Source organism: Panthera uncia, chromosome B4 (assembly GCF_023721935.1).
Source record: "Panthera uncia isolate 11264 chromosome B4, Puncia_PCG_1.0, whole genome shotgun sequence".
Taxonomy (NCBI): Eukaryota; Metazoa; Chordata; class Mammalia; order Carnivora; family Felidae; genus Panthera; species Panthera uncia.
This window is the reverse complement of record NC_064809.1, coordinates 18916734-18940448: the sequence shown is the minus strand read 5'-3', so window position 1 is coordinate 18940448 and position 23715 is coordinate 18916734. Positions and strand designations below refer to the sequence as shown.

The 23715-nt window shown below is 41.4% G+C and overlaps 1 protein-coding gene across 11 annotated transcripts in view; it reads left to right on the top strand.

Annotated features, from left to right (window-relative positions):
- Positions 1 to 23404, top strand: part of NEBL (nebulette) — a 358160-nt gene extending 334756 nt beyond the window's left edge. For all 11 annotated transcript variants that reach the window (XM_049626931.1, XM_049626934.1, XM_049626927.1 and 8 more), the window contains 2 exons: positions 16198 to 16304; positions 18167 to 23404. In XM_049626931.1, coding sequence (XP_049482888.1) covers positions 16198 to 16304; positions 18167 to 18343 — 284 coding nt within the window. In that variant the 3' untranslated portion in view covers positions 18344 to 23404. The remainder of the gene's footprint in view (positions 1 to 16197; positions 16305 to 18166) is intronic.
- The last annotated feature ends 311 nt before the right edge of the window (positions 23405 to 23715 follow it).

The window sequence follows — 23715 nt, the reverse complement described above, 5'->3', positions numbered from 1 at the left end:
GTTACCAAAGCATTTTCATGCTACATCTCTACTGTGTTACTTTGATTCAATAAAGGAGGCTTTTTATTTAAACTTGATCTGATTTTGTTTTGATTCTTGAATAGTATCATTTGAAATTACCTTTATTGCCTTTTGGTATCAGATTAGGTTACCTTGTTTTCATTCGACACGCAGTTCATTGAGTTGGAAATACTCCTGATGTCTCCTGCTCGGTTCACTGCAAGGTTTTCTTTGATCTCTGTGTTTGTCTTCCACACACTTGTCTGCAACGTGTATTTGCCTCCTGGTACTACTTTGTATTTCTTTGGTTTTCCCTAACTCGCAGTGTTCTGTGTTGCTCGTGTTGCTGTGTGTTTGCGGTCTTGCCCAGTGTCTACCCTTCTCAGTTTGAACTCGTGTTTCATTTTGCTTCAGGTATTTTATGTGCTTCTGTTTCCCTTGAGAGTGTACAAGGGTATGGGGGTGCGACAGGGAAAGAAAGACAGATGTACTTTTTAAAATGGACATTTTTGGTTTTCCAGCCTTGTGAACTTTTTCAGTTCTGTTGTGAAGGAGTCTTGTTGGGATGACCTTGTCCTGCCTTCACTGGTGGAAAACAAGCTTCTGAATTCTGTGGCCGCCCTGTCTGGGCTGTGCTTATTACAGCATTCTAGCCCGTGTCCTACGCCCTCTTGCGAGCGATGCTTCGGCACATTCTGGAACTCTCAGTAGATTGTCTGTAGGTGTACCAAGAGGGCAGTGCACCAATTAGGGAGCCGATTGTCCTAAACCTGTGCGTGTTTTCAAGGCACCCATAACTACATCTGTTTATCCACAAAACATTTATCTCCTACGTGTGGGAGACGCTAGAAACTGAAAAATTAAAGGTCTAGTTGTTACCCTCAAATAACTCACATTCGGACGAGAGAGCCAGATGCATGAAGCCATTGTATCCAGGAAGGCGTTGTGATGGACTGACACAGAGAGTTGGAATCAGCCAGGTGGGGACACGGGAAAGGAGTGTTTGGGGCCGAAAAGTAGCTTATGAGCATATGGGAAACTTGGGGTGCTCTGGCATGTCTTAAGCCCAGGGGCCATGTGTCTAGGAAATGGGTTGAAGACCAGACCAGAGTGTGGGGAGTGCCAAGCCACAGCCTCCTCAGGGACAGGGTGCAAGTGAATATTATTTGTGGGCCTTCTCCTTGGGCTCTATCCAGCAGGAGAGTTGGAGGCTATGTAGAGGACCCATTCACTAGACTGGTAGGTAATTGAATCTGTGGCTTGGAAGTTTAATCCCCTCTAGGAGCTTGTCTACGGATCTAGTCTGCATTGGATGATTTAGATCCTACCAAGAGAACCGACTTCTTGGGCATCCCATGACCAGAAGGCCTTCTTCGCAGTCTTGTAGAGGGGCTCATGGTGTAGAGACAGCAGTGTGGATTTTTATTTCAGATGTCACAGCGTCTCTTATTGTTGATATTCAGCATCGATGTAGAAGAGCAAAAACTCCAAAATCATAGCATCTTCCTACTCTCATGACTTCCAGACTCCAGACAAAATAGCCTACTGCTGGCTGCTTCATAGGCGTATCAAATCCTACGTGTGGAACCAGTGTCTAATTTTCTATCTTCCCACACAAACAAACAAACAAACATCTGTTCTTGTCTTTGTTCACCATCTCAGCTGGTGACGCAATCATTCACAACACTAGACCAACAAAACCCGTGATGTCCTCATTACCTTTCTTCCTCTCCCACTTCATATTCAATACGTTGAATACGTATTGACTGTTGACTCTGTTCACTACAGATCTGTCCCAAGTCTATCCCCTCCTTGCTAGTCGCGGTACACCCTGAGCAAATCCCATCCCGGCTCCTGGAGATCTCCGAAATAGGCTCCTGATCTTCATAATTTCATTTTTGCCTCTCTCCGAGCTGACCTCTGCCCAGTGACCAATGATCCTTTAAAACCCTGCATCAGATCACATACATGCTTGCTCAAAATTCTCCAATAGCTCCGATCACACTTCAACTAAAAACCAAGATCCGTAGACTACAAGGGGTTGCACGGTCTGGTACTTACTTGGTCATGTCTCCAGTTTCCTTTTCTGCCAGACTGTCTGCTCCAGCCACACAGACCTCCCGGCGTTAGGTGTCCTCTCACCGTGGGCTCTTTGCAATCACTGGTCCCTTTGCCTGGAGCACTCCCAAGTGTTTTGAGGTGCTTTGTGGCTTGCCTCCCTTGGTTCAGGTCTCTGATTAAATGTCAACTCATCAGAAACGCTTTCCTTGACCACTCTACTTGGAAAACTCTCAATCTACGTACACCCATAACTCTCTATCCCTTTACCCTGCTTTATTTTTCTCTGTAACTCTTCTTTTAAGCTTTATTGATAAACAAAATTTGCACGTATTTAATATCAAAATTTTGATGAGGTTGGACATATGCATATACCCATGATAACCATCACCACAGTCAAGATACTAAACATTTCCACCATCTCTAAAAATTTCCTTGTGTTCTTGTGTGTGTGTGTGTGTGTGTGTGTGTGTGCGTGTGTGTGTGTTTGGTGTGTGTGTGTGTATGATTGATAAGAACACTTAACATGAGAACTATCCTCTTAACATCTTTTCCAGCGCACAATACAGTATTTTTTAAAAATTCTTTTACTATTTACCTAACTTTATATTCATGCATTTGTATATTAGATAATTTGTATATTACATTTTATCTTTTTTTATATAATTTATTGCCAAATTGGTTTCCATACAACATACAGTATTGTTAACTAGAGGTACTATGTTGTACAGCAGATCTCGGAAGCTTTATACTCAGTGAGCAACAATTTCCCATTTTCCTCTCCCTCTGCCCTTGGCAACTGTCATTCTGTTTTCTGCTTTATGAATTTGACTATTTTGGATACCTTGTATAAGTAGAATCGTGTGGTATTTGTCCTATCATTGGCTTGTTTCACTCAGTATAATGTTCTCTAGGTTCATCCATGTTGTCACAAATGGTAGGATTTCTTTCTTTTTCAAGACTGAGTGATATTCCATCATATGTATATATCATTTCCTTCATCCATTCATCTGTCAATGGTCATTTGGGCTATATTCATTTCTTGGCTATTGTGAATAGTGCTGCAGTGAGCCAGGAGCCACAGATATCTCTTCCAGATCAGGTACATGCAGATCAAAACCACAGTGTGACATGATGTCATATCTGTTAGGATGGCTATTGTCCAAAAACAGACAGACAAAAAACTCAAACAAACAAAAAAAGATAAATGTTGGCGAGGATGTGGAGAAATTGGAACCCGTATACTTTGTTGGTGGGAATGTAGAGTGGTACAGCCACCATGGAAGACAGCGTGGAGGTTCCTCAAAAAATTAAAAAGAGAATTTCAATATGATCTAGCAATTCTGTTTCTGGGTACATAGCTATCATCCTGTTTATCATCTGATACTGCATTGCATTATGTATTAACTAATTATGTCTCCCCCAGAGTATAAACTATTAGAACAGAATCGTTCTGCCTGCTTTGTTCTCTATTCTGTAACTACATCTAGAAAAGTACCAACAAAACAGACACTTAATATTGTTAACACATAAATACATTCAAATTAAAGTTTGATCTGAAATACAAAGAGACAGCTTTGTTACATGTGCTAAATCACTAAAACTTGGTATCAGTCTTTAATTTATTAAATCTAATTAGAGCTAATGTGGCTGAGGGTAACAGTGCAATAATAGCCTTTTTACTTTTACTTCTTTATTTTTTTTAAGCAGTAACGTAAGATGTTTCGCTGGACCATAACATGGTAACCTCTGTTTATTTTTTATTTTATTTTTTTAAATTTTTTTAAAAATTTTTTTTTAACATTTTATTTATTTTTGAGACAGAGAGAGACAGAGCATGAACGGGGGAGGGTCAGAGAGAGGGAGACACAGAATCTGAAACAGGCTCCAGGCTCTGAGCTGTCAGCACAGAGCCCGACGCGGGGCTCGAACTCACGGACCGCGAGATCATGACCTGAGCCGAAGTCAGCCGCTTAACCGACTGAGCCACCCAGGTGCCCCGGTAACCTCTGTTTATTACAAAGCCTGAGTCAGCTGGTGACCTTTCATAACCAAGAAATCAGTAAATTATTCCTACATTAACACTTCTGTTCTCACATAAAGACCTCTCATTTCAATGTTTTATTTCACTTGTGACAACTGTCCTTAGTAAGGACTTCTGAAATTCATACCTCGTATCGCTTCCGTCTCAGTGTATTCTAGTTTATTGTTTGATCGTGAACTCCCTGGTGGCAGAGAATGAAAGATGCCATGTAGCTTTGCTTCTTGTACACAGCGCAGGGCCGCGAATGCTCGATGAATAAAGGGTGAACGAGAGGAGACAGAGTGCAAGCACAAGTCCCCCCTGTCCTAGACACAGCAAAGACCCCAGAATGCACCCTGAGTTCCGAAGGATAACAGCCATCATTAAAAGTTAAATTTACCACTAAGTTGAGAACAGCAATAGTAAATGCAGGCACAATACTAGACTATTAGTATATTTTGAAAGTGATGGATATGCATCCAACCAGCGGTGTTTCAAAATCTCCTTTAATAGGAGCAGTGTCCATGTCACAATCCTTTGCTCGGTCTCTGCATTAATTTTTCTGTTGATCCTCTTTGTGCATGGAGGATTTACGTTTTATGCTTTATGAGTGGTATTCTACCCAAATACAACATTTGTTTTTAATGGTGAGCATAGTCTTAAAATGAGAAAGCCAGAACTACTTAGTAGGAAGTACACTCTTGATTTTGAACTCTTCGTACTTTTGTCTTTGTTTAAAATAAATGTGCCAGTATTTCTAGGGAAGCCAGTACTTTTGGTTTCTGACTACCGATGGGCAGCTCTAGACCCCTGAAAAAGTCCAACTCCTTCTTAGCCCGACTTCCGTAAGGAAAATGCCTTCAACAAGAAAATTTCAGTCGCATGATTTCCCTGTATGTGAGAGCTGCTTCCAATCTGAATTTGAGAAGTGCGCGGTATCCGTCAAAAAGTGATGTTTTCCTGTCTTCGTTTAAGTGCAGGAAGATTTAAAGAGTTGATAGCTGAGATACTTCTGTGGTCAATTTCTGAGATAAATTTCTGTGATGAAACTAATCTATAGGAAAATAAATGAGTCCTTTATAATGTAAAATCCTATTGTCAGCTATTACCTGATCACATGTAGCCATCTAGCTGGTGCCTCTAGCCTGCAAAAAAGCACATATTGTAAACTGGTAGAAACTTTTCGTTTGTTCCTGGAGAAAAAGGTTCCGGATTCTGATTGAATTTGAAGTCCTTAGAGAAAAAACTCCTATTCCTGATATCAGTAGACTGGGAATGAAGGCAGCGTCACAAGTTTCCTCTTCTGAGTGTGAAGCTGGGAAAAGGATCAAGTCCTAATGAATAGCACTTGTTCCAAGATGCACATGTGTCTTTCATTGATTTGCCAAAATTAAATCAAAGGGTTCCATATGTGTGTGAAGGAGAAACATCTGACGCTGAAAGTAGCAAACAATAAAACATTAGAAATATATTTCCTGCGAAGCCTAGTTGATTGGGGAGAAAGAGAAGGTTTGATCATCGGGAAGGAGATAAATGTGGCCATAGCATATGTGTCAAATGCGAAAACTTTGGAAGAGCTTTGTAAATTGTGAAGTGATGTACGTGGAAAGGACAGAATGAGTTTTTCATGTTGAACATCAGCAGTGAAAATGGAAAGAGTAGTTTTGGGTTTTAGGGATCAAATTTAACATCCAAGTTGGATGGCGGACTGAGTAGATACACATATTTGCATATCTGTCTTAGAGATAAAACAGTCACAATGTTACCTTTGCAGTCATGCATTTCCTTTCCTGCCCCGACTTCCTATTTCATCCAGGTGCCCCACATCCTCCGGCCCCAGGCTAGTAGGTCATGGGGATTGGATCCTGACTTTTTACAGGAACTACTTAAAATTTCCACGGGCTGATGCAGCCGGGTGACGTTGTGTTGAGTCTGTGCCTTTTGTTTGGTCATTATCTCCTGTTGCCCAAGCTCACTGTTGTTTGTTTCCTCTCTTGTGGCCAGATTCCCTACTCCTTGCCTATTCTTATTCCAAAAATGTTCCTGATCTGCCCGTTCCACATTTTTTCAGACATTCTGGCTTTGGATCTTTATCTTACAGCATATATCTGACCCTTGTGTACTGAACTTGTTTACTAGTCTGTCAGATTCTTACCTAGATCCTGTCAAAATATCTTTTAAAATTGCATGCCTTTGATTCCAGGGGCCTGTTCCCCATCTCCCTACTTGACTGTGACTCTTGGTACCTGCCTATTTCTTCAGCCCCAGCCACTTACCTTAAACTGAACCTTGGGCTCCGCAAGGCCCAGACAATCCATTATGCTCATTTGCCCACATTTCCCTGTCTTCAAATCATGTCAGGGACACATTGATTCAGTTTTGTATATGTCTGTTGGTTGAAAAAATATATACTTGCTCATTCAGAAGTGTTCCCAAGCCTGAGATGTGTCTATATATGATATTTAGTGTGCCTTGTCACTAAGGGTGTCTAATATAAAACTGTATTTGGGAACTACTTGTGGACTGATGCTTTTCCCAAGGGTCAGTATTTGAATTGATTAGCGCAAGAATAAACCAAGTGCATAGTCTGTTTTAAAGTCTTTAAAAATAGGTTATGTCTATTTCTCTAACAGGTATTTATAGACTATCCTCTACAATGGCATAATGAGAATTTCTTTCATTGTTGAATAATGAATCTTTCTGGATGAGACTGACTTACACAATATGGATGGTAGTATTCATTGAGGAAAATCGGGATTTGCTACGAACTGACCTTTCAGTCATGGCATAACTTGTGTCGAACACTAGATTCAGTGCTGTGGTTTACCCAAATGGAAACAGCATCCCTGTATCCCTGCTATCCTTAAGTTCTTTATTGCTTTCATCTTATCAAAGAACTGCCCCAAATTATGTATTTCTTGTCAGAAAGTTATAGATATAGACATCTATCTATCTATCTATCTATCTCTACATTATCTATATATCTATATACATCTATATGTATATCTATATATATCTATATCTATCTATCTATATATCTATCTATATCTATCTATCTATCTATCTATCTATATATCTATATATATCTATATATATCTATCTATATATATATATATATATTTCCATACTGTGAATTCCTTTATTTTCTTTTTTGTTTTGTTTTGAGAGATGGCATGCATGTGTGTGCATAGACACCGATACATACCTTATTGATTTTGTGCCACGAGAACATTTTTAAAGACTTTGTAATTTGGGGCGAAAATCACTTCCTTTCCCCTCAGTGACAATGCTGCTTCTATGTGTGGTTTGTGTTACAGTTACAAGTTGGGGAGTCTCTCCTGGATTAGATAGCTAAAACCGAGAAACAAATCGGAGAAGAAACACACAAGTTGATATTCAAATGTAAATGTACGAGTAAACTGGTTAGATTATTCTGAAGCAAAATAGCAGATATTCCTAACTCTAAATCTCTCTAGTTCTGTTCAAAACACATTGTGTCCTGGTTCCATTCTGCCAGAGAAGATTCACAGACTTATTTTTTCGTGACAAAAACCAGTTAGCTTTGAAATCGCGACCTACTGCTTTTCCTGGCTTGTGAGACTAAGTGTACCTGGCTGATAATGTAAAAAATAGCTTATTTTGTGATTCTTTTTTTCAATATTTAGTGATTTTTTTTAATGTTTATTTATTTTGGGAGGAAGAGAAAGGGGGGGGGATGAGTGGGGGAGGGGCAGAGAGAGAGGGAGACACCGAATCCGAAACAGGCTCCAGGCTCTGAGCTGTCAGCACAGAGCCTGATGTGGGCCTCAAACTCAGGAGCCCTGAGATCACGCCCTGAGCTGAAGTTGGATGCTTAACGAACTGAGCCACCCAAGTGCCCCTTTTTTCAATATTTACGAACTGCAGAGCCTTAAAACAGTATATTAGAAATTCTTATTTTGGGGCAACTAAGCCAAATCTAGAAAAGAAGTGGCAAGATGTAATGCATATATGCATAGCGCTAGAAAGTACATAATCTGGATGTTTCCTTTTGCGATTAATAGGTAAGTAGGAATCTTTAAATATCCGACTTCTATTTGGCTAGAGCAACATTGTAAATCTATTATTTAAATTTAGAGAAGAAATGGCTAAGCAGTCTTCTGGACTTATTATATTTGCAACTGAATTCTTAGCATGACTGTAGTGCTTGTCGCCATTCTGATGCTGACTTGGGGGAGTAACAGTGTCCTTGCAGGCAGTGTCCTCCAGAAGGATTTTGAAAATTGTCAGGTGGCATCATGATGGGGGTCTTCCTTGCTCAGTGGGAGAGTGGCTGAAGTCCTATTAGGGCGTGTGGCTTAAACCCAGACTTGAAATTATTCATACAGGATAAGGTGACTGAGTGACAATTGTCCTGAGTAAAATAGGATACTATTGGCAAAGGGAAGAAGAAACAAATCTCTCTCTCTCTCTCTCTCTCTCTCTAACACACACACACACACTCCAGAGACTTATCAGATGCCAAAATGAGCCTTAAAAGAAATCTGAAAGCCATCGCTTCAGAAGTAATGTTGTTTTCTATGACTTGAGCTGGATTTTCCAAAAGTGAATGACTCATTTTCACCGTAATTTCTTCCAGCGATGTAACTAGCGTCCCATCATCAACCACAGTCACCTAAACTTCCTGTGGAGTTTCTACCCTGAATCTACCACGGAAAGAGTCCGTGCTAGTGACAGTGACCTCCGTGAACCCGACGAAGCCGACTTCCACATCTCCCCATGCACGAAACTTCTTTTTCTTCCGCCTTTCCCTCTCTGCAGTCTGCCCCACCGCAGGAGTGAGTGGTCCACTGAGGAGTCTTCCAACTCCACACGAAGCCCTCCGTGCTGGAAGCTCCTGTGCTCTCCAGACCACAGCGCCCTCTTTCACACTTCTGATTTCACAATGCTTATTTGCACATTGATCTCACACTGTCTTGTCATTTCGTCCATATCATTTTGCTGTGGTACAGTCAGACGATAGAGTATAGACTGTAGGGTTCTAGGGTCAGACTGTTGGTATTTAAATACCAGCTCCACGTGGCCCTGATATTTTTTTTTTTTACCAAGTTACTGCACCTCTCTAACCTTCAGATTCTTCATCTGGAAAATGTGGGCATTTTGCCACCTGTAAGGGAATGGCGATTTCACCAGCTGATGCGTGTGACCCACTGAGCACAGGGCATGTTGTAGTAGGGGGACCCCAACTGGACTGAGACCAAGGGGGTTCGTGGGGAGCAGGACTTCCTCTGCTACAACTGGGCGAGTCCTGAGCAAACTGAATTAGTCCTCTAACATATAAGCACTTCATCCAATCAAATTTTATTGTATTCATAGCGTATGTTCCTTGGAAGGCAGAGTCCTATGTTACATCTTTCCCCCATGAAGTGTCACAGGGACACATACCTAGGTGATTAAATATGTTCCCATGTATTGAATTGTCTTAAAGGGGGTTTGCAACACCTTAGAGTAATAACATTTATCCGAGAATAGAAAAGAAAACAAAGATGATATCGGAGTCGAGAAGGAGAAAATTGTAGGAACCTAGCACTGGCTTGGGGGATGATTTTTGAATCTGTAAAGACATTTTTTGGCTGCACAGCCCCCTTTCTCTCTGAGGTCCTGTTCTGGTCAGCCTCGCCGAAGCGGGGTCAGCTTCCATTGGTTCGCCCTCCCTAGGTGGTGCCTCCTGGTGCTCGCCTTACCGGAACAGCTGGACTCTTGGCTTCTTCTGCAGGGAGCTTCCTCTCGCTAAGATTTCTTCTGACGGTCTCTGGTTGCTTCTCGTGTCTGGGGCTAAACATTCGCCTCCACAAATACAAACAAGTCACGGAGGGGGAGACGTGTATTTTCTTTAGCCTGTTTCCCCTGCTGTCACAGAATACCACAGACCAGATGGCTTACAAACAACAGAAATCCGTCTCCCCCAGTTCTGGAGGCTGGGCCTCTGAGATCAGGCAGCCAGCACAGTTGAGTTCGGCGAGGGCCCTTTTCCCAGGTTGCAGACTGGTATCTTCTGGTACCCTCATCTGATGGAAAGAGAGCTGGCTACTCTCTGGCCTCTCTTGGGGGCACGGATCCTATTCTAGAGGCTCTGCTCTCACGTCCCAGATCACCTCCCAAAGTCCCCACCTCCCAATACCATCACCTTGGGGGTTTGGATTTCAGCATATGAATCTTGGAAGCAGCCACCACAAATATTCAGTCGGTTTCAGGGGGAGAGGGCGAATTTAGGAATCACGTACATAGGGTCACGTGAGCCTCCAAATTTGTGTCGGGTTGGGGAGAAAGCTGATAGATAGCTCGGTGGTTCTTCACTGTGGCTGCCCATGTAAATCACTCGGAATCGTTGAAAAAATAAGACAGCGACGTTTAGTCCCTTCACTCCCACCCCACAGATTCTGATTTAACTGGTCTGGGGGACCTGTACATAACATGGTTTTAAAAGATCCCAGGTGAGTTCAGTATGAGGCCCGAATGGAAACCCACCCACAGAGTAACTGATTCCCTGTCTGTCTCTGTTCCCTTTTCCTTCCCACAAGGTTCTGGCCTGGCCAGAGCTGGAAATTTAGCATAGGAAATAGTAATGATTGCTTTTATTTTTACATATGATTTCCAAAGTTTGAGCACTTGTTTTGTATCCCAGCGATGATTATGCTTGTCTTTAAAACTTGGTGATTTTGACTCAATTGTAGGTTATCTCACTTTTATGTTAAAGTCTGTTGATTCATAGCTTATTATGCAGTAACCTGGTTTCTTAGGTACTTGTCTATTTACAGCTTATAATTAAAAACCAACAAACAAAAACCTGGAGGCAATCTGGCTTGTTTCTGTCTTCTGCAGGGATGGGAAAGAATTTTCTAGAGTGCTTAGAATTCTATCAGATTAAAAAAAAAGCATCTTGCCGCTGAATTCAGCATAAATGTTGTGGATTTAGCGCTCACTTGGGGCTTGTGGAGAGAATCAGATGCCAGGAAGAAGTGAGGCTCTGAATTGGAACCCTTGATGGCACCCGTAAAAGCTACTTGAGCAAAAAGGTCTACATCATGGGCCTATTTTATTACCAGTCAGCTCAGCCACCTTGCTCATGGCCAAGATGAGCTCTGATGAGGTTCTGGCTCCTTATTTAATACTTACTTCAAGGCCAGCAGTATCTTCATACTTTCCCATTTACGGTCATCATTCATTTTTGCAACTCCCCTGTGGTTGCCCAAATCGAGATTCTTTATTCTGAAAACAAAAACATCCCACGATTCTCTAAGTTCTTTGACACATAGTAGGTGATAAAACTGTAGTCAGCTGTTAAGAAAATAGGACAGTAATGTGATTGTATCCTCTATTCTTGATTGCAAACCTTCTGAAGGGTGATTTTCTCCTTATTCTGAATTTTTTTTTTTTAAGTAAGCCTATGAGAAACACTCCCAAATTATTTTCTTTGCTTATGTTATGTTTACGGTTAGCCAGCTGTTACAGACTAAATGCTTGTGTCCCTCCCCAATTCACATGTCAAAATCCTAATCCTCAAAATGATGGTAGTAGGAGGTATGGCCTTTAAGAGGTGACTAGGTCCTGAGGGTGGATTTAGTGGCCCAGAGGGCTCCCTCAGCCCCTCTGCCATTCGAGGGCTCAGCTGAAGGAAGTAGTTTATCTATGAACCAGGAAATGGATCCTCATCAGACTCTGAATCTGCCAGTGTCTTTTTTTAAAATTTTTTAAAAAATGTTTTTATTTATTATTGAGAGACAGAGAGATACAGAACATGAGCAGGGGAGGGGCCGAGAGATGGAGAGACACAGAATCGGAAGCAGGCTCCAGGCTCCGAGCTGTCAGCACAGCGCCCTAGGCGGGGCTCGAACTCACAAACTGCGAGATCATGACCTGATCCGAAGTCGGACGCTTAACTGACTGAGCCACCCAGGCGCCCCTGAGTCTGCCGGTGTCTTGATCTTGGACTTCCTAGTCTCCAGAACAGTGAGAAATAACGTTTGTTATTTAAGCCATCCAGTCTATGGTATTTTTTTGTATACCAACCCTAATGGGCTAAGGCACCGTTCTTATTTTTGTGTGTGGCGTTTGGCCATCTACTATTATGCTATGGTCATGGTGAGGCTTTCTGAACCTCTCCCCCACAGTGGGCTGGCCTCCTTTTGAATATTCTTCCCCTTTTATTATGGGTGCATACCCTTGGTTCATTTACTCTACTGCGCATGTTTACGCGTATTTCCTTATTTTTGCAGCTTCAGATTTGCGAAGCTTCCAAAACATGTTTCCTCTTCCATTCTCACCCTCTGTTTTATGATCTTTGTGTCTGCGTGCTTCTTGATCTTGGCTTTATCTCCTTCCGTGATAAGGAGAAACGTTAAATAGAAAATATTAGTATTGGCTGTTTGTGGAAGAACTTTACGGTGCACGAGAGGAGAGATTTTGGTTTTCTAAATACTATGAGACATTCCAAATAGAGCCTGAAATCCTTAAAGCTTGAGTCAGCTTCCAGACCTCTGGTCAATAAATCTTACCAGTGTGAAATGAAGATTGAGTCACATTTGTGTGTTTGCTGTTGCCTTAGGATAATGAAACTATTGTTTTATGACTCTTACGCCGTTGTAACAAAAAACTCTTCAACTTCAAGACTCTTGAATTGGAAGACTGTCATGGTACCTTCGCCGTTATCCATCTGTATCAGTGCCGGTGGAATCTGACCCCTGGTTGAAGGAAGAGGGCACTATATGTTTTTCTCTGATATTAGGCCTGAGCCTAATATCTTGCTTTTGCAAAACCTTTGGAGTTCCGTATTTTCATGGAAGAATGTTACACACACACAGACTAGCTATCTTCCACCCAAATTCTTAATAAACCCAATTTCCAAAGCCATTGTTTTAAATCTCCTATTGCTTATTTTACCTACACTACATACAAAAGAAATCACGTACCAAAACAATAAAAAAAAAAAGCAATGTCTGTGCCTCTTTTTAGATTGGCATGTGCTTTTAGTAAGTTGATTCCTCTGGGCTCTCAGTTATGTTTTTCATAGCTCTAATAGGAGCTTCCTAAAAACTCTTTTATTGTATCAGGTATAAGGCAGATAACAAGGTTTGATAGCCCTTGAGGAACGTGCATTAAGTAATGCAGCTGGAGAGGGAAATGGAATCGATAAAGGCATGAGGAGAAACCGTAAGAACAAGATAGATTATGTTTACCCCAAGGTTCCTCCTTCTAAACTCTCCCCTGTTCTCTCCAACCCACACAGATTTAGGGCAAATACATCACTTTCTTCTCTTGCTATATTTGACAGTGGCTACAGGTTCTCTTTGAAGGTCAGGTTTGAGCAGTCGAACAGGCATGAATACACTTGGTTTTTAAAAGCCAAAATTAGAGAACACTGTGCAACAACACTCTTGAATTGTCAGTCCTGGGATTATGACATAAAATTATATAAACATAAACACATTACAGCATACGAGATAGCATGTTTAAAAATATTTTTCATCATTGTCTTTTCCTAGTAGTTTTCCCTCAAAATATTTTAAGATGGTTTTGCTTAACTCTGCACATCAGAAGGTGAAGGTCAGTTTGATAGTGTAACAAAAGATAAAAGTTTTTTTTTTAATTTTAAGCAAGTTTATAGGAGTTTTACATTTAACTTTTAGAATTTACCAATAGATTAAAATAATAAGTTATAAAGCACTGACTTGTTTAAATTTTTTTTTATTTTTACATTTATTTATTTTTGAGAGACAGACAGAGCACAAGTGGGGGAGGGGCAGAGAGAAAATGAGACACAGGATTGGAAGCAGGCTTCGGGCTCCGAGCTGTCAGCACAGAGCCAGATGCGGGGCTCAAACTCATAAACCGTGAGATCATGACCTGAGCCGAAGTCGGACGCCCAACCGACTGAACCACCCAGGTGCCTCAGCACTGATTTGTTTCAATGGCTAAAAACCAGTCACGGCTGCCAGTCTGGGGGTACAATTGGTGCCCTTGACTTACATATTTAACTGGAAATGCCCTAAGTATTCTGAGCCATGTCTTCAGCTCGGCAAAGGACAGATGTCCAGGGTCACTATTGCTTGGGGAGAGCAATTGTTTTTGTCACTCCTGTCCTTTCATGCCTGGCATGCTTTGAACGTAGTGGATGGTGATAGTTGTTAAAATTTATGGAGGCTTACTAAGTGACAGGCAATGTAGTAAGCCCTGGGCACACATGAACTCACTCAGTCAATATTTGCTGAGTATCGAGGGAGTGAAGAAATGAATGGGCAGGGCATCCAACACACAGAAAAGCCTCTTCTCCTCAGCTGATTAAGTGGACTTAGATATTTTTAGGGATTTCATTATTTTTTCTTCATGAGTGAATTTTGACGATATGCCTGACTTCCTCTTGACATTAAATATTTAAGTTGAGCTGATAATGTTAAGAAGTGCGATGTTCTCAAGTATTTGATATTTAATGCTTTAATAACTTTAGAATGTTCTACAATCCAAGTAAAGGTCTTGGCAGCTTCTCTTGGCAGCTTCTCTTTGTCTCTTTGAACATCGAGACAATAAATAAACACGATCTGTAGCCACACTGTAATATGAATTAATTCAAGAACTTTTTAAAAATTTCCATTCAACCTAATATCACTGTTATCTGGAGAACACATTAATGATTTGTAATTTTCTGATGATTCAACTTCTTTAAAGTTTGACGTTCTCATATATCGTTAGACTGCACATGCCACTTATAAAATATTAATTATTTATAGTACCCAAGAATTATATCAGCTTTATTCTTTTATTATAAAAACTGTCCTAAATCAATCAACCTAGGGTAATTACTTTACATACTCAACCCAGTTGAGCAAAAATGGAAACCTATTATGGATTTTTATAGCACATGTATAAGTCTTACTAATGTATCATATGATTATTCAAGATACAACGAAGGGCGTGCTACCAAAATACTCTGATTCATAGCCAGCCCCATGCTTCTAATTACAAATAATTAAATATACTTAGAAACACACACGCAAGCATCCACCTACTGAGTTTGTGGGGTTTGTATCTAGTTTCTCTGTAGGTTTCTCTAGAATTCAGTGTTCTTCAAAACAGGAATGATGTCTTTTGAATGTCCCAATTAGTGATAAGAACAGCACACAGTGAGTGAATGTTATGTTACTATTTTCTTTTCTTTTGCTTTTTTTTTTTTTTTGACATAGAAGGATGTTTATGAAATTCTTTACATGCTTTGATTTGTTAGGCTTTGGTAACATACTCGGCCGACTTATTTAGTCTTGACTTACAGGCAAAATAAAATGGAGAATTTATATATTCTAAATAAAGTCTTCTTTTAGGGGGATAGACTCATTATTAACTGCTAAGCTAACCATATGCTATATTTACCATCTTTGTAAAGTTGTATTCAGCTGTATGTCTTGAAATATTGAGAGCATTCGTTATTTCTGTGAAAACATTCATACTCTATCATTGGTTTGCCAATCGGATTAAATTTTTAAAAATTTCTTATTTAAAAAAAATTTCCAAGTTTATTTATTTATTTATTTTGTGAAAGACAGAGAGTGTGGGAGAGGGGCACAGAGAGAGGGGGACGGAAGATCCGAGCAGGCTCTGCACTGACAGCAGTGAGCCCGATGTGGGGCTTGAACTCACAAACTGCGAGATCATGACCTGAGCCGAAGTCGGACGCTTAACTGAGCCACCCAGGCGCCCCCAACATTTCTTCTTCTTATTTTTTTTTATTTTAGAAACTGTCTAAGGGGATTACATAGCTCAGTAAAAATGAGATTTTGTTAAAAGGTTATGGGAAATTTTTGTTTTGTACTCGTGTTGTTTGCACGGAGCATCTGCAGTCAAGTAACACAAATATTTCTAGAACATATTTTCACCGCCTGTTAAACTGATTCCCTCTGTCTGTGCTTAGTGGCCGAAATGTGTGCTAATCTAGAGATCACTATTAACATCACTACCCCAATTGCACAAGACACTGGACATGGCATTTTGTTTCAGAGGATTCTAGCAGAGCATGGCGTCACTTGAGGACTTGGGAGGGGTATTTTGAGACTCGCTTTGAGGCATCTGTGTGTGTGTTTAATGTGCAGCACCTGTCCTTCCTGGAGCCTATCAGCAAAGCCATTCTCAAGGCTATGGGTACATGCACCAGACCAGCCTGTCATCCGTGAGGTCAATGCAGCACTCACCAAATCTAGTAAGTATCAGTTTGAAGTGTTTGTTCTTCCCTGCTCTTCCCGTTTTGTCTCCAAAATAGAAATACATATGGAATCGATTTGCATGGAATATTTTCCATTTTCACATAAAGGGTAAATGCTGACCTTGCTGTTTGTACCCTTTTGAAGAAAGCAAAAGACTTACAGAGGTAAACCACTGAGAAAGGAAAGCATGATGTGAAAACATGTAACCAGTAAAACATAGAAAGACTCTACCAGAACGATATCCTGATTGTGACCTCATGATGGGCATTAGCCAACTGTGATCTTCCTTCAGGTCGAGAAAGCACAAATATCGGGTCACATTAATCCAAATGGCCGGCAATCCAAATGGCCACTACAGCCCAAATGACATGGCCAGCGTATGTCTTCGAAACCTCCCACTGGAAATCTTGAAGTACTTCCTGATTCCTTCACGAAATGTGAAGTTTGGAAGCACTGTTCAAGGTCATCTAGTCACATGGGCATCTTGTGCTAAATTCTCTCCACCCTCTGGACACAGTAGCTTAACCTTAGCCCTCAGCAACAAGCGGTCCTTCTAAGCAGTTGGAATTCAGCTTTACCAGCTCTGACCTTCTTTGTGTCTCAGCCAGTTTCCTCAGTCCCTGAATTCACTGAATTTTGAGATTTTCCAGCGTTCACATTAACTAAATTCTTGGTCTGTAATGAAAACAAATGTGGTGAAACTAAATTTATACTCTGGGTACGAACCACACGGCAGATGTGTGATGTGCAGAGATCTTCTCCCAGTTGGTACGTTCCTTTTTGTTTTGTTGGTGGTGTTCTTTGCTGCACAGGAACGTTTTAGTTTGATGTGGTCCCACACGGTTATTTTTGCTTTTGGTATCAATTCCAGATAATCATTTCCAAGACCAATGTCAAGAAGCTTCCTGTCTATGTTTTTTTTTTTTTTTTCCCTAAGAGTTTTATGCTTTTAAGTCAAACATTCAAGACTTTAACGTATTTTGGGTTAATTTTTGTGTATGGTGTAAGAGAGTGGCCCAGTTTCATTCTTTCACATGTTGTTGTCCACTTTTCCCAGCACCATTTACTGAAGGGGCTGTCCTTTCCCGCTATGTATTCTTGGCCCCTTCATCATAAATTAATTGACCATATATGCATGGGTTTATTGCTGGGGTCCCTGTTCTGTTCCATCGATCTATGTGTTTATGTCAGTACCACAGTGTTTTGATTACTATAGCTTTGTAATATAGTTTAAAGTTAGAAAGTGAAAATTTTCCCTATTATGTTATGCGTACCTCAAGATTCAGAATACTTGTGTACTAAATTTCGGTCACCGGGATTCAGAAACCTACAAAGTAAGTATATTATGTGTTTTTCTTTTATTTGTGTTACGTGTTTTTAAGAGGAAGCAAAAATCCTTTGTATCTGTTTAAGAAAAATTCATTTCCTCTCCCTGGCGGGGATGGGGGACAGCAACAGCGACGTGGCTGTGTCTCCACTAGGAGAGCTTTTCTCTGAAGAATGTGGAAGAGGGGAGAATCTCCATGACGTGAGGTCTCTGGGGTTATCTGTAGCTGGGGAAGGTGGCTTTACTGCTTCAAAGCTTACTTTGTTGATGGGCTGGTGATTGTAACTAGGGCCTTTCTCTGTCCCCATTCTGGGCCCCCAAACATTAACCTTTTTGCTAGACTGGTAAACTGGAGCCGGACACAACTGAGACAGACGCTAGGCTCAGGTGTGCAGATCTCCAGAAATAAGTCCTATACTGGGGAACATTCCTAGTAGTTACCTTACCGCGTGGGGGCTGGCTTGCTGTGATTGGCATTTGTGGCCGTAACTAGTTCGTATCCGTCACGTGACCCGCTCTTTCCTTTCTCAGAGGACCTACCGAGCCATGTACGATTACAGCGCCCAGGATGAAGACGAAGTCTCCTTCAGGGACGGCGACTACATCGTCAACGTGCAGCCCATCGACGACGGCTGGATGTACGGCACGGTGCAGAGAACTGGGAAAACGGGGATGCTCCCGGCGAATTACATCGAGTTTGTTAATTAATTATCTCCCCTTGTCTTTGAGCTTTATTCTAATGTATACTAGACCTAATCTTTTTAAAGGCTAGAAGATACTTTTAAGACAACCTGGCAGTTATTTTACAATAATCTCTCTCTACTTTGACAATTAGACACGCAGGTACCAGGAAGAGGGAATGACTTCTGGGCTGAAAACAGCAGCATTTTCAGGAGTTGCTGTAAACAAAATCTTTAGGTCTGGAGACCCTGGTGCTGCTAACTGTGTTAATGGTTTCCTTTGACTGGCTTTCGAACACCGCTGGGAAATGTATTTTTGTAGACTTTAATAGAGATGTTGAGTGTCCCTTAAATGTAACAAGTCTCTGAAACTCCTTAGCTGCCACTTTGGAACCACCAGAAGCCGATTCTCTTAGTTCAGTAACATGGCCAATGGTTTAAAAACAGTTAGCTTTTGAGTCATTGGGGAATTTCCAATTCAAGTGAAAATTGCCTAATAAACATAAGCAGTGGCAGAATGACAGTTTGGTTACAATTATACTGACTGGTGGCCTTAGGGACCTAGAAACTTCTACCGAACAGACATTTCCTTGTTCCCTAGGCTGACTTGGGTCTATTTATTTCTCATTTGTATCAAGGGATACCCTTCTCTCCACTTACATCCTGTGGGCCTGAGTCTACGCTTGACTGCACAGAATGTCAGGACCAAATGATGTCACAGCTACTCCGCAAAGGGCAAAGTTTAAAGTCATCGCTGTTCTTTCCCTAGTAGCTTTTACCCTGCTGCATGTCACGTAGGTTCAAGCTCTGTAACATAGGCAGCCGCACTGCCCGTCCCTGTTATGAAAACAAAAACCGTGGCTGATAACCTCACAGCCCCTCCCTCTAGCGGCCAGCTCATCAGAAAAACATCTTTGGAAAAGTTGCTTGAGATCCTCTCGCTGTCCTGCACTCTAGTTTCGAAGGATTTACACCTTTAGGAAATAGACGTCTACTCTAGCACATAAGTGGTTTAGGTGTTTACTGAGCAACTTTCATTAACTTAATGCCGCCGTTGATTGAAAAGGAAAGAAAACGGACTAGGAGCCAGTGACGACGCAGTGTACTAGAGGCGACACGTGAGCAAAAAGTCCCCCCCTCCACACCGAGATGAGCCGGTTTCCTGTTTTGGAAAACGGCATTCAGATCTGGGAATGGAAATCTAGCCACCGAAACCGCTTAGACTTGGAAAGACTTCCCTTCCACTTTCTTCTGGTTTTTCTTTTCTAAACCACATTCAGGGGGTAAGGTGAAATTGCCAACCGAGATTTTAGGTATAGGCCCAATAGGTTGTCCACTGAAAAAAGCAACTGTTGTCCTGTCTCGAATTTGAAATGAGAGACCTTGCAGGCTCTTTCTGGACTCACAGCCATGCTACAGCCCTTGCTGGTGGCTCATGAAGGTTCGCCTGTGGTCCACAGTCTAGATCACTGGAGAAATGCACGTCCATCAGCGACTCTGTGTCTTTCTGATGGGTTCAGACGTGCAGGAGGGTAGTGTTTTTGGAGGTCTGACTCTACAGACTCACTCTACAGTGATGAAGCTGGAAAAGCCAAGTCACAGAAATATGGTAAAATGTATGGATCTTGGGGATATCTCCCTTCTATAGTATATGCAAAGAAATTAACAAAACATCCTATAAAGTACCTTTTTTTTTTTTGAAGTGTTTAGGAGTCCAAAACCAAATGCTAACTCATTTATACTTTTTGAAAAGTTAGCGCATACTTTTGAAAATCGATAGTTTCATTCGATCCGGCTAAAAGAGCAAATAAAGCTTTGTTACACTCGAGCTGCATCTGTAAGACATTCACAGAAAAAGAAAAGACAGGAATTTGGGTAAAAAAACCTAGAGAGTCTTTTTGAGGGGGTTTCACAGACGACTACATAACCAACTGGACTGATTTTTTTCTACCAGTGAAATGGTCGGTCATGATTAAATCGACCCCATTCGTGTTTTGATAGTCTCGCAGGCAAACCGACAAACACAAGCTGAAATTGAAACATTCTTACAAAAATTTCTGTGCGTTAAAACCTAGCGCAATGAACTTGCTCGATTTACTTATATTTCCCCCAGACAGTCCACTTTTTGTGAAGTCGTTGATGACATCTGCAGACTAAGTGTGGGACGGGTACAGTTTTTGAGAAATAGCACATTTGAACAGCAGCAGACTTGACATGATGCTTATGATTTTGAGAAAATACCGTAAGGCAGCAGTTTGATGCTCCACGGTCATTCTCATCCACTAATTTCAAAATCAGATTCATGGAATGTAGAAGTCAATAATTATTAGGGGAATAATTCTCCTAAGATTGGAAACTTCCCATAATGTTTGCACAGCGGGATGTTTCTGCTCCCAGCCTCTAGGGGTCAAGGCCTGCTCAGAATTTAACTAGAGAGCAGTTACTCTACCATAAAGACTGAGGGAGACCGAGATGTCACGTGCTCCCGACACCATAACTTGATAATGTCACTGTTACTAAAACTTGTCAGGATATTGAGCATCTCGGCAGAAATACAGGAAACATACATGTATAATACCAAAGTGCTATTTTTACAGGATCATTTTTCAAAACTACATTCTCGAACAAGTGTTCCACTTTGCACGCGCCTCCCCCCTTCAATTTGGCGACCCGTATCTCATACATAACGCCGGCGGCGAAGGAAGGGTTGGAAAAAAAATCCGTCTTTTACAAATCAAGTTAAAGGAGACTGGGAAATGCTCAAGCACAGGGAGCATGCACTTGATTTTCTGAATCTGATGCATTCTCAAGCCTGATAAAAAGCACAAAGGAGCAGGTTGACACGTGCGTATAAGGTTCCCAAAACACAACTCCACGCGGATCCTGTCTCTCTTGAGAAAAGCAGAGCCAACAGGATAGAGGACCTGTGTTGTGAGTTTTTGTAGCAAGCGTTTTTACTAATTCTCATTCTCTAGGGAGGATTTCTATTTCTCACCTGTGGCAAAACAAATTTCTTCACACCCTCTTGTCCTGTTTACACATCCGCAGCGTAGCCCAGTTTAAAATTTGTATCTGGTTGTCAGATCCCCGCGTGGTCCCTGCCTGTTCCTCAGGCTTCCCCCACCTCCAGAGTCCACACAGGAATTTGCCAGCACAATTTCTCCGGGCACCTTGTTGTGAACGTGGAGGAGGTTGGACTGGCCCCTCTCTTGCCAAAGAGCTTGGTTCTTTGCTCGAAGATGATGGAGGTGTGGTGTTGGCAGGCTGCCCGCGGTCTTTCTCCCCCGTCATCTCCCCGTCGGGCTTGACGATGCTGCGGGAGGGCGGGAAACAGACTTTTCTCGAACAGTGAAGTTCAGGAGGTACATACATCTCTTTTTCAGGTGCGTCCACGTGCAGCGACATGTTTTTAATGAAAAGATAAAGAAAACGTGTGTGATCCTTTAATAACACATCCCCTATATAAAGTGGATGGAGTTTATACCAAAATTATAATATAGATATATTTTAAAAAGGTGCCTTTTTGATTGCCCTTGTTAATCCATGATGGTCTTGGAAAGAAAACCAAGCAAGCAAGCAAACTTTTATCTATTCTATAGTAATATTTTATTATACACGACTGGTATTTTTGTGGTGGGGGAGTGAGACGCTCCTGACAGATCCGGAAGGTGGTAACCGATTGTATTTTACCTGTAAAGGTTTAGAACTTTAGAAAACACTGACTTTCCCCATCTATTTCTGAAAGGTTCTTTGTGGATTTCTATATATAGTCAGGATGCATAAACATTAACTTCAGGCCTGAGACTTAAAATACCTATTGTAAGATAGAAGCATTATGTTATGAGGCTGAATTCATTGCAGAAGATGAGATTCACTTCATAAATGTCATTATACCTTAGCTATTTGCTTCTGATAATCTAAAAGTGGCTAGAGCGTGCATGTTCTGGGTAACGTGACTCCGAGGCGAGAAAGCTTCAGTTAAGCGAGGAACAACGCGAACTCAGTTAAGAATGCTAAAACGGAAGTCTCTTTCTGAAGTATTCCATGGCCCTTTGGATCCTTTCCAGGCAGCTGACTGTCAACTGTTCATTAAAAAAAAAAAAAAAAAAAAAAAATCAGGACACTGTATGATGCTTGTGTGGCCGTCATTTCACGATGTCTAGACCGCTTGGGGTCCACAAGCCTGGAAGGATCCCCAGGGCAGATTTCTCCCCAGCTGTCCATATCACTTCAGTACAGCCATGGAATTCAGATGCTTTTTGTGTTTGCTACACGGTGTCCGGTTCGCATAGTACACGCTTCTTTGTAATCCAGTTGCTGTAAAGAATGATTTGCTTTGAAGGTAAAGAGAAAACCGCATCACAGTCCCATTTCTTCAGTGTCCATACAATGAATGGTGGAGCCTTTAGAGGCAGCACCAGACCTGTGGCAGGCGTGGTGTGGACATGTTGGCCTTTGACCTGTGATGGGAATAGAGAACTAAACCAGTGTGCAGTTTGGATTCTGTTTGCTCCAAAAATGTGCAGTTGTGGTTGATGATTCATTTGCAAGGTTGTGCTAACTTTGAGAGCAGACGGTTTGGGTGGAAACGATGTTTTTTGAAATGAAGGGGCTTATAGAATGATACGATGTTATGAACATAATTTGGCTTTTGTTATGCAAATTAACACCAGCTATTAAAATATATTTTAGTAGAAATGCTTTAATTCATGTTTTTTTCCTCTACACTGTGAATCTTTAAGCCTTGGTGGACTAGAGCAACATCGTGCTGCCCAAAGGACTAACCTATGCAAACTAGTTCACATTTTAGTGGATGTCACAGTAATTGTGTACTAAGACATTATTTCCCCCGGGATAATGTACAACGGCACTGAAATAACACCTTAAGCCGAGCATCATGTGTGTTTAGTATAGTCACTCACAAACCCTTCAAGGCTACTATAATCATGAGTAGTGCTATTTGTTGAAAAAGCAAATCGCCGATTGATCTATTAAATCTCCTTGAACGATGTCAGAACAAGAATGACAGGTGGATGTGTCGGCCATGGCTTCAATGTGGTCACTGCAGATGTTCTGTGATACAACTGTGTTCGGATGCACTCTCTTCAGGGTATTATTATTCTGTGTCTTCTTTCTGTATTTGTAAGACATTACAACGCTTTAATTTCCTATCTCTACACATTCGGTTTGCTTAAATAAATGCAGGATATAACAAAATGGTTCTACTTCTTGGTTCTCACCTTGGTCTCTTGGTGCTTGGGTCGTTGCTGCTACCCCGGGAATTAGGTTTACCGTGACAACTTACATTAAATCACACCGTAGTTATCTGCTGGCTTCAGTGCACTTCCATTTGAGAGTCATTCAAAACGTGTCTTCCTCCCCCAAATAAACACAGTTTTA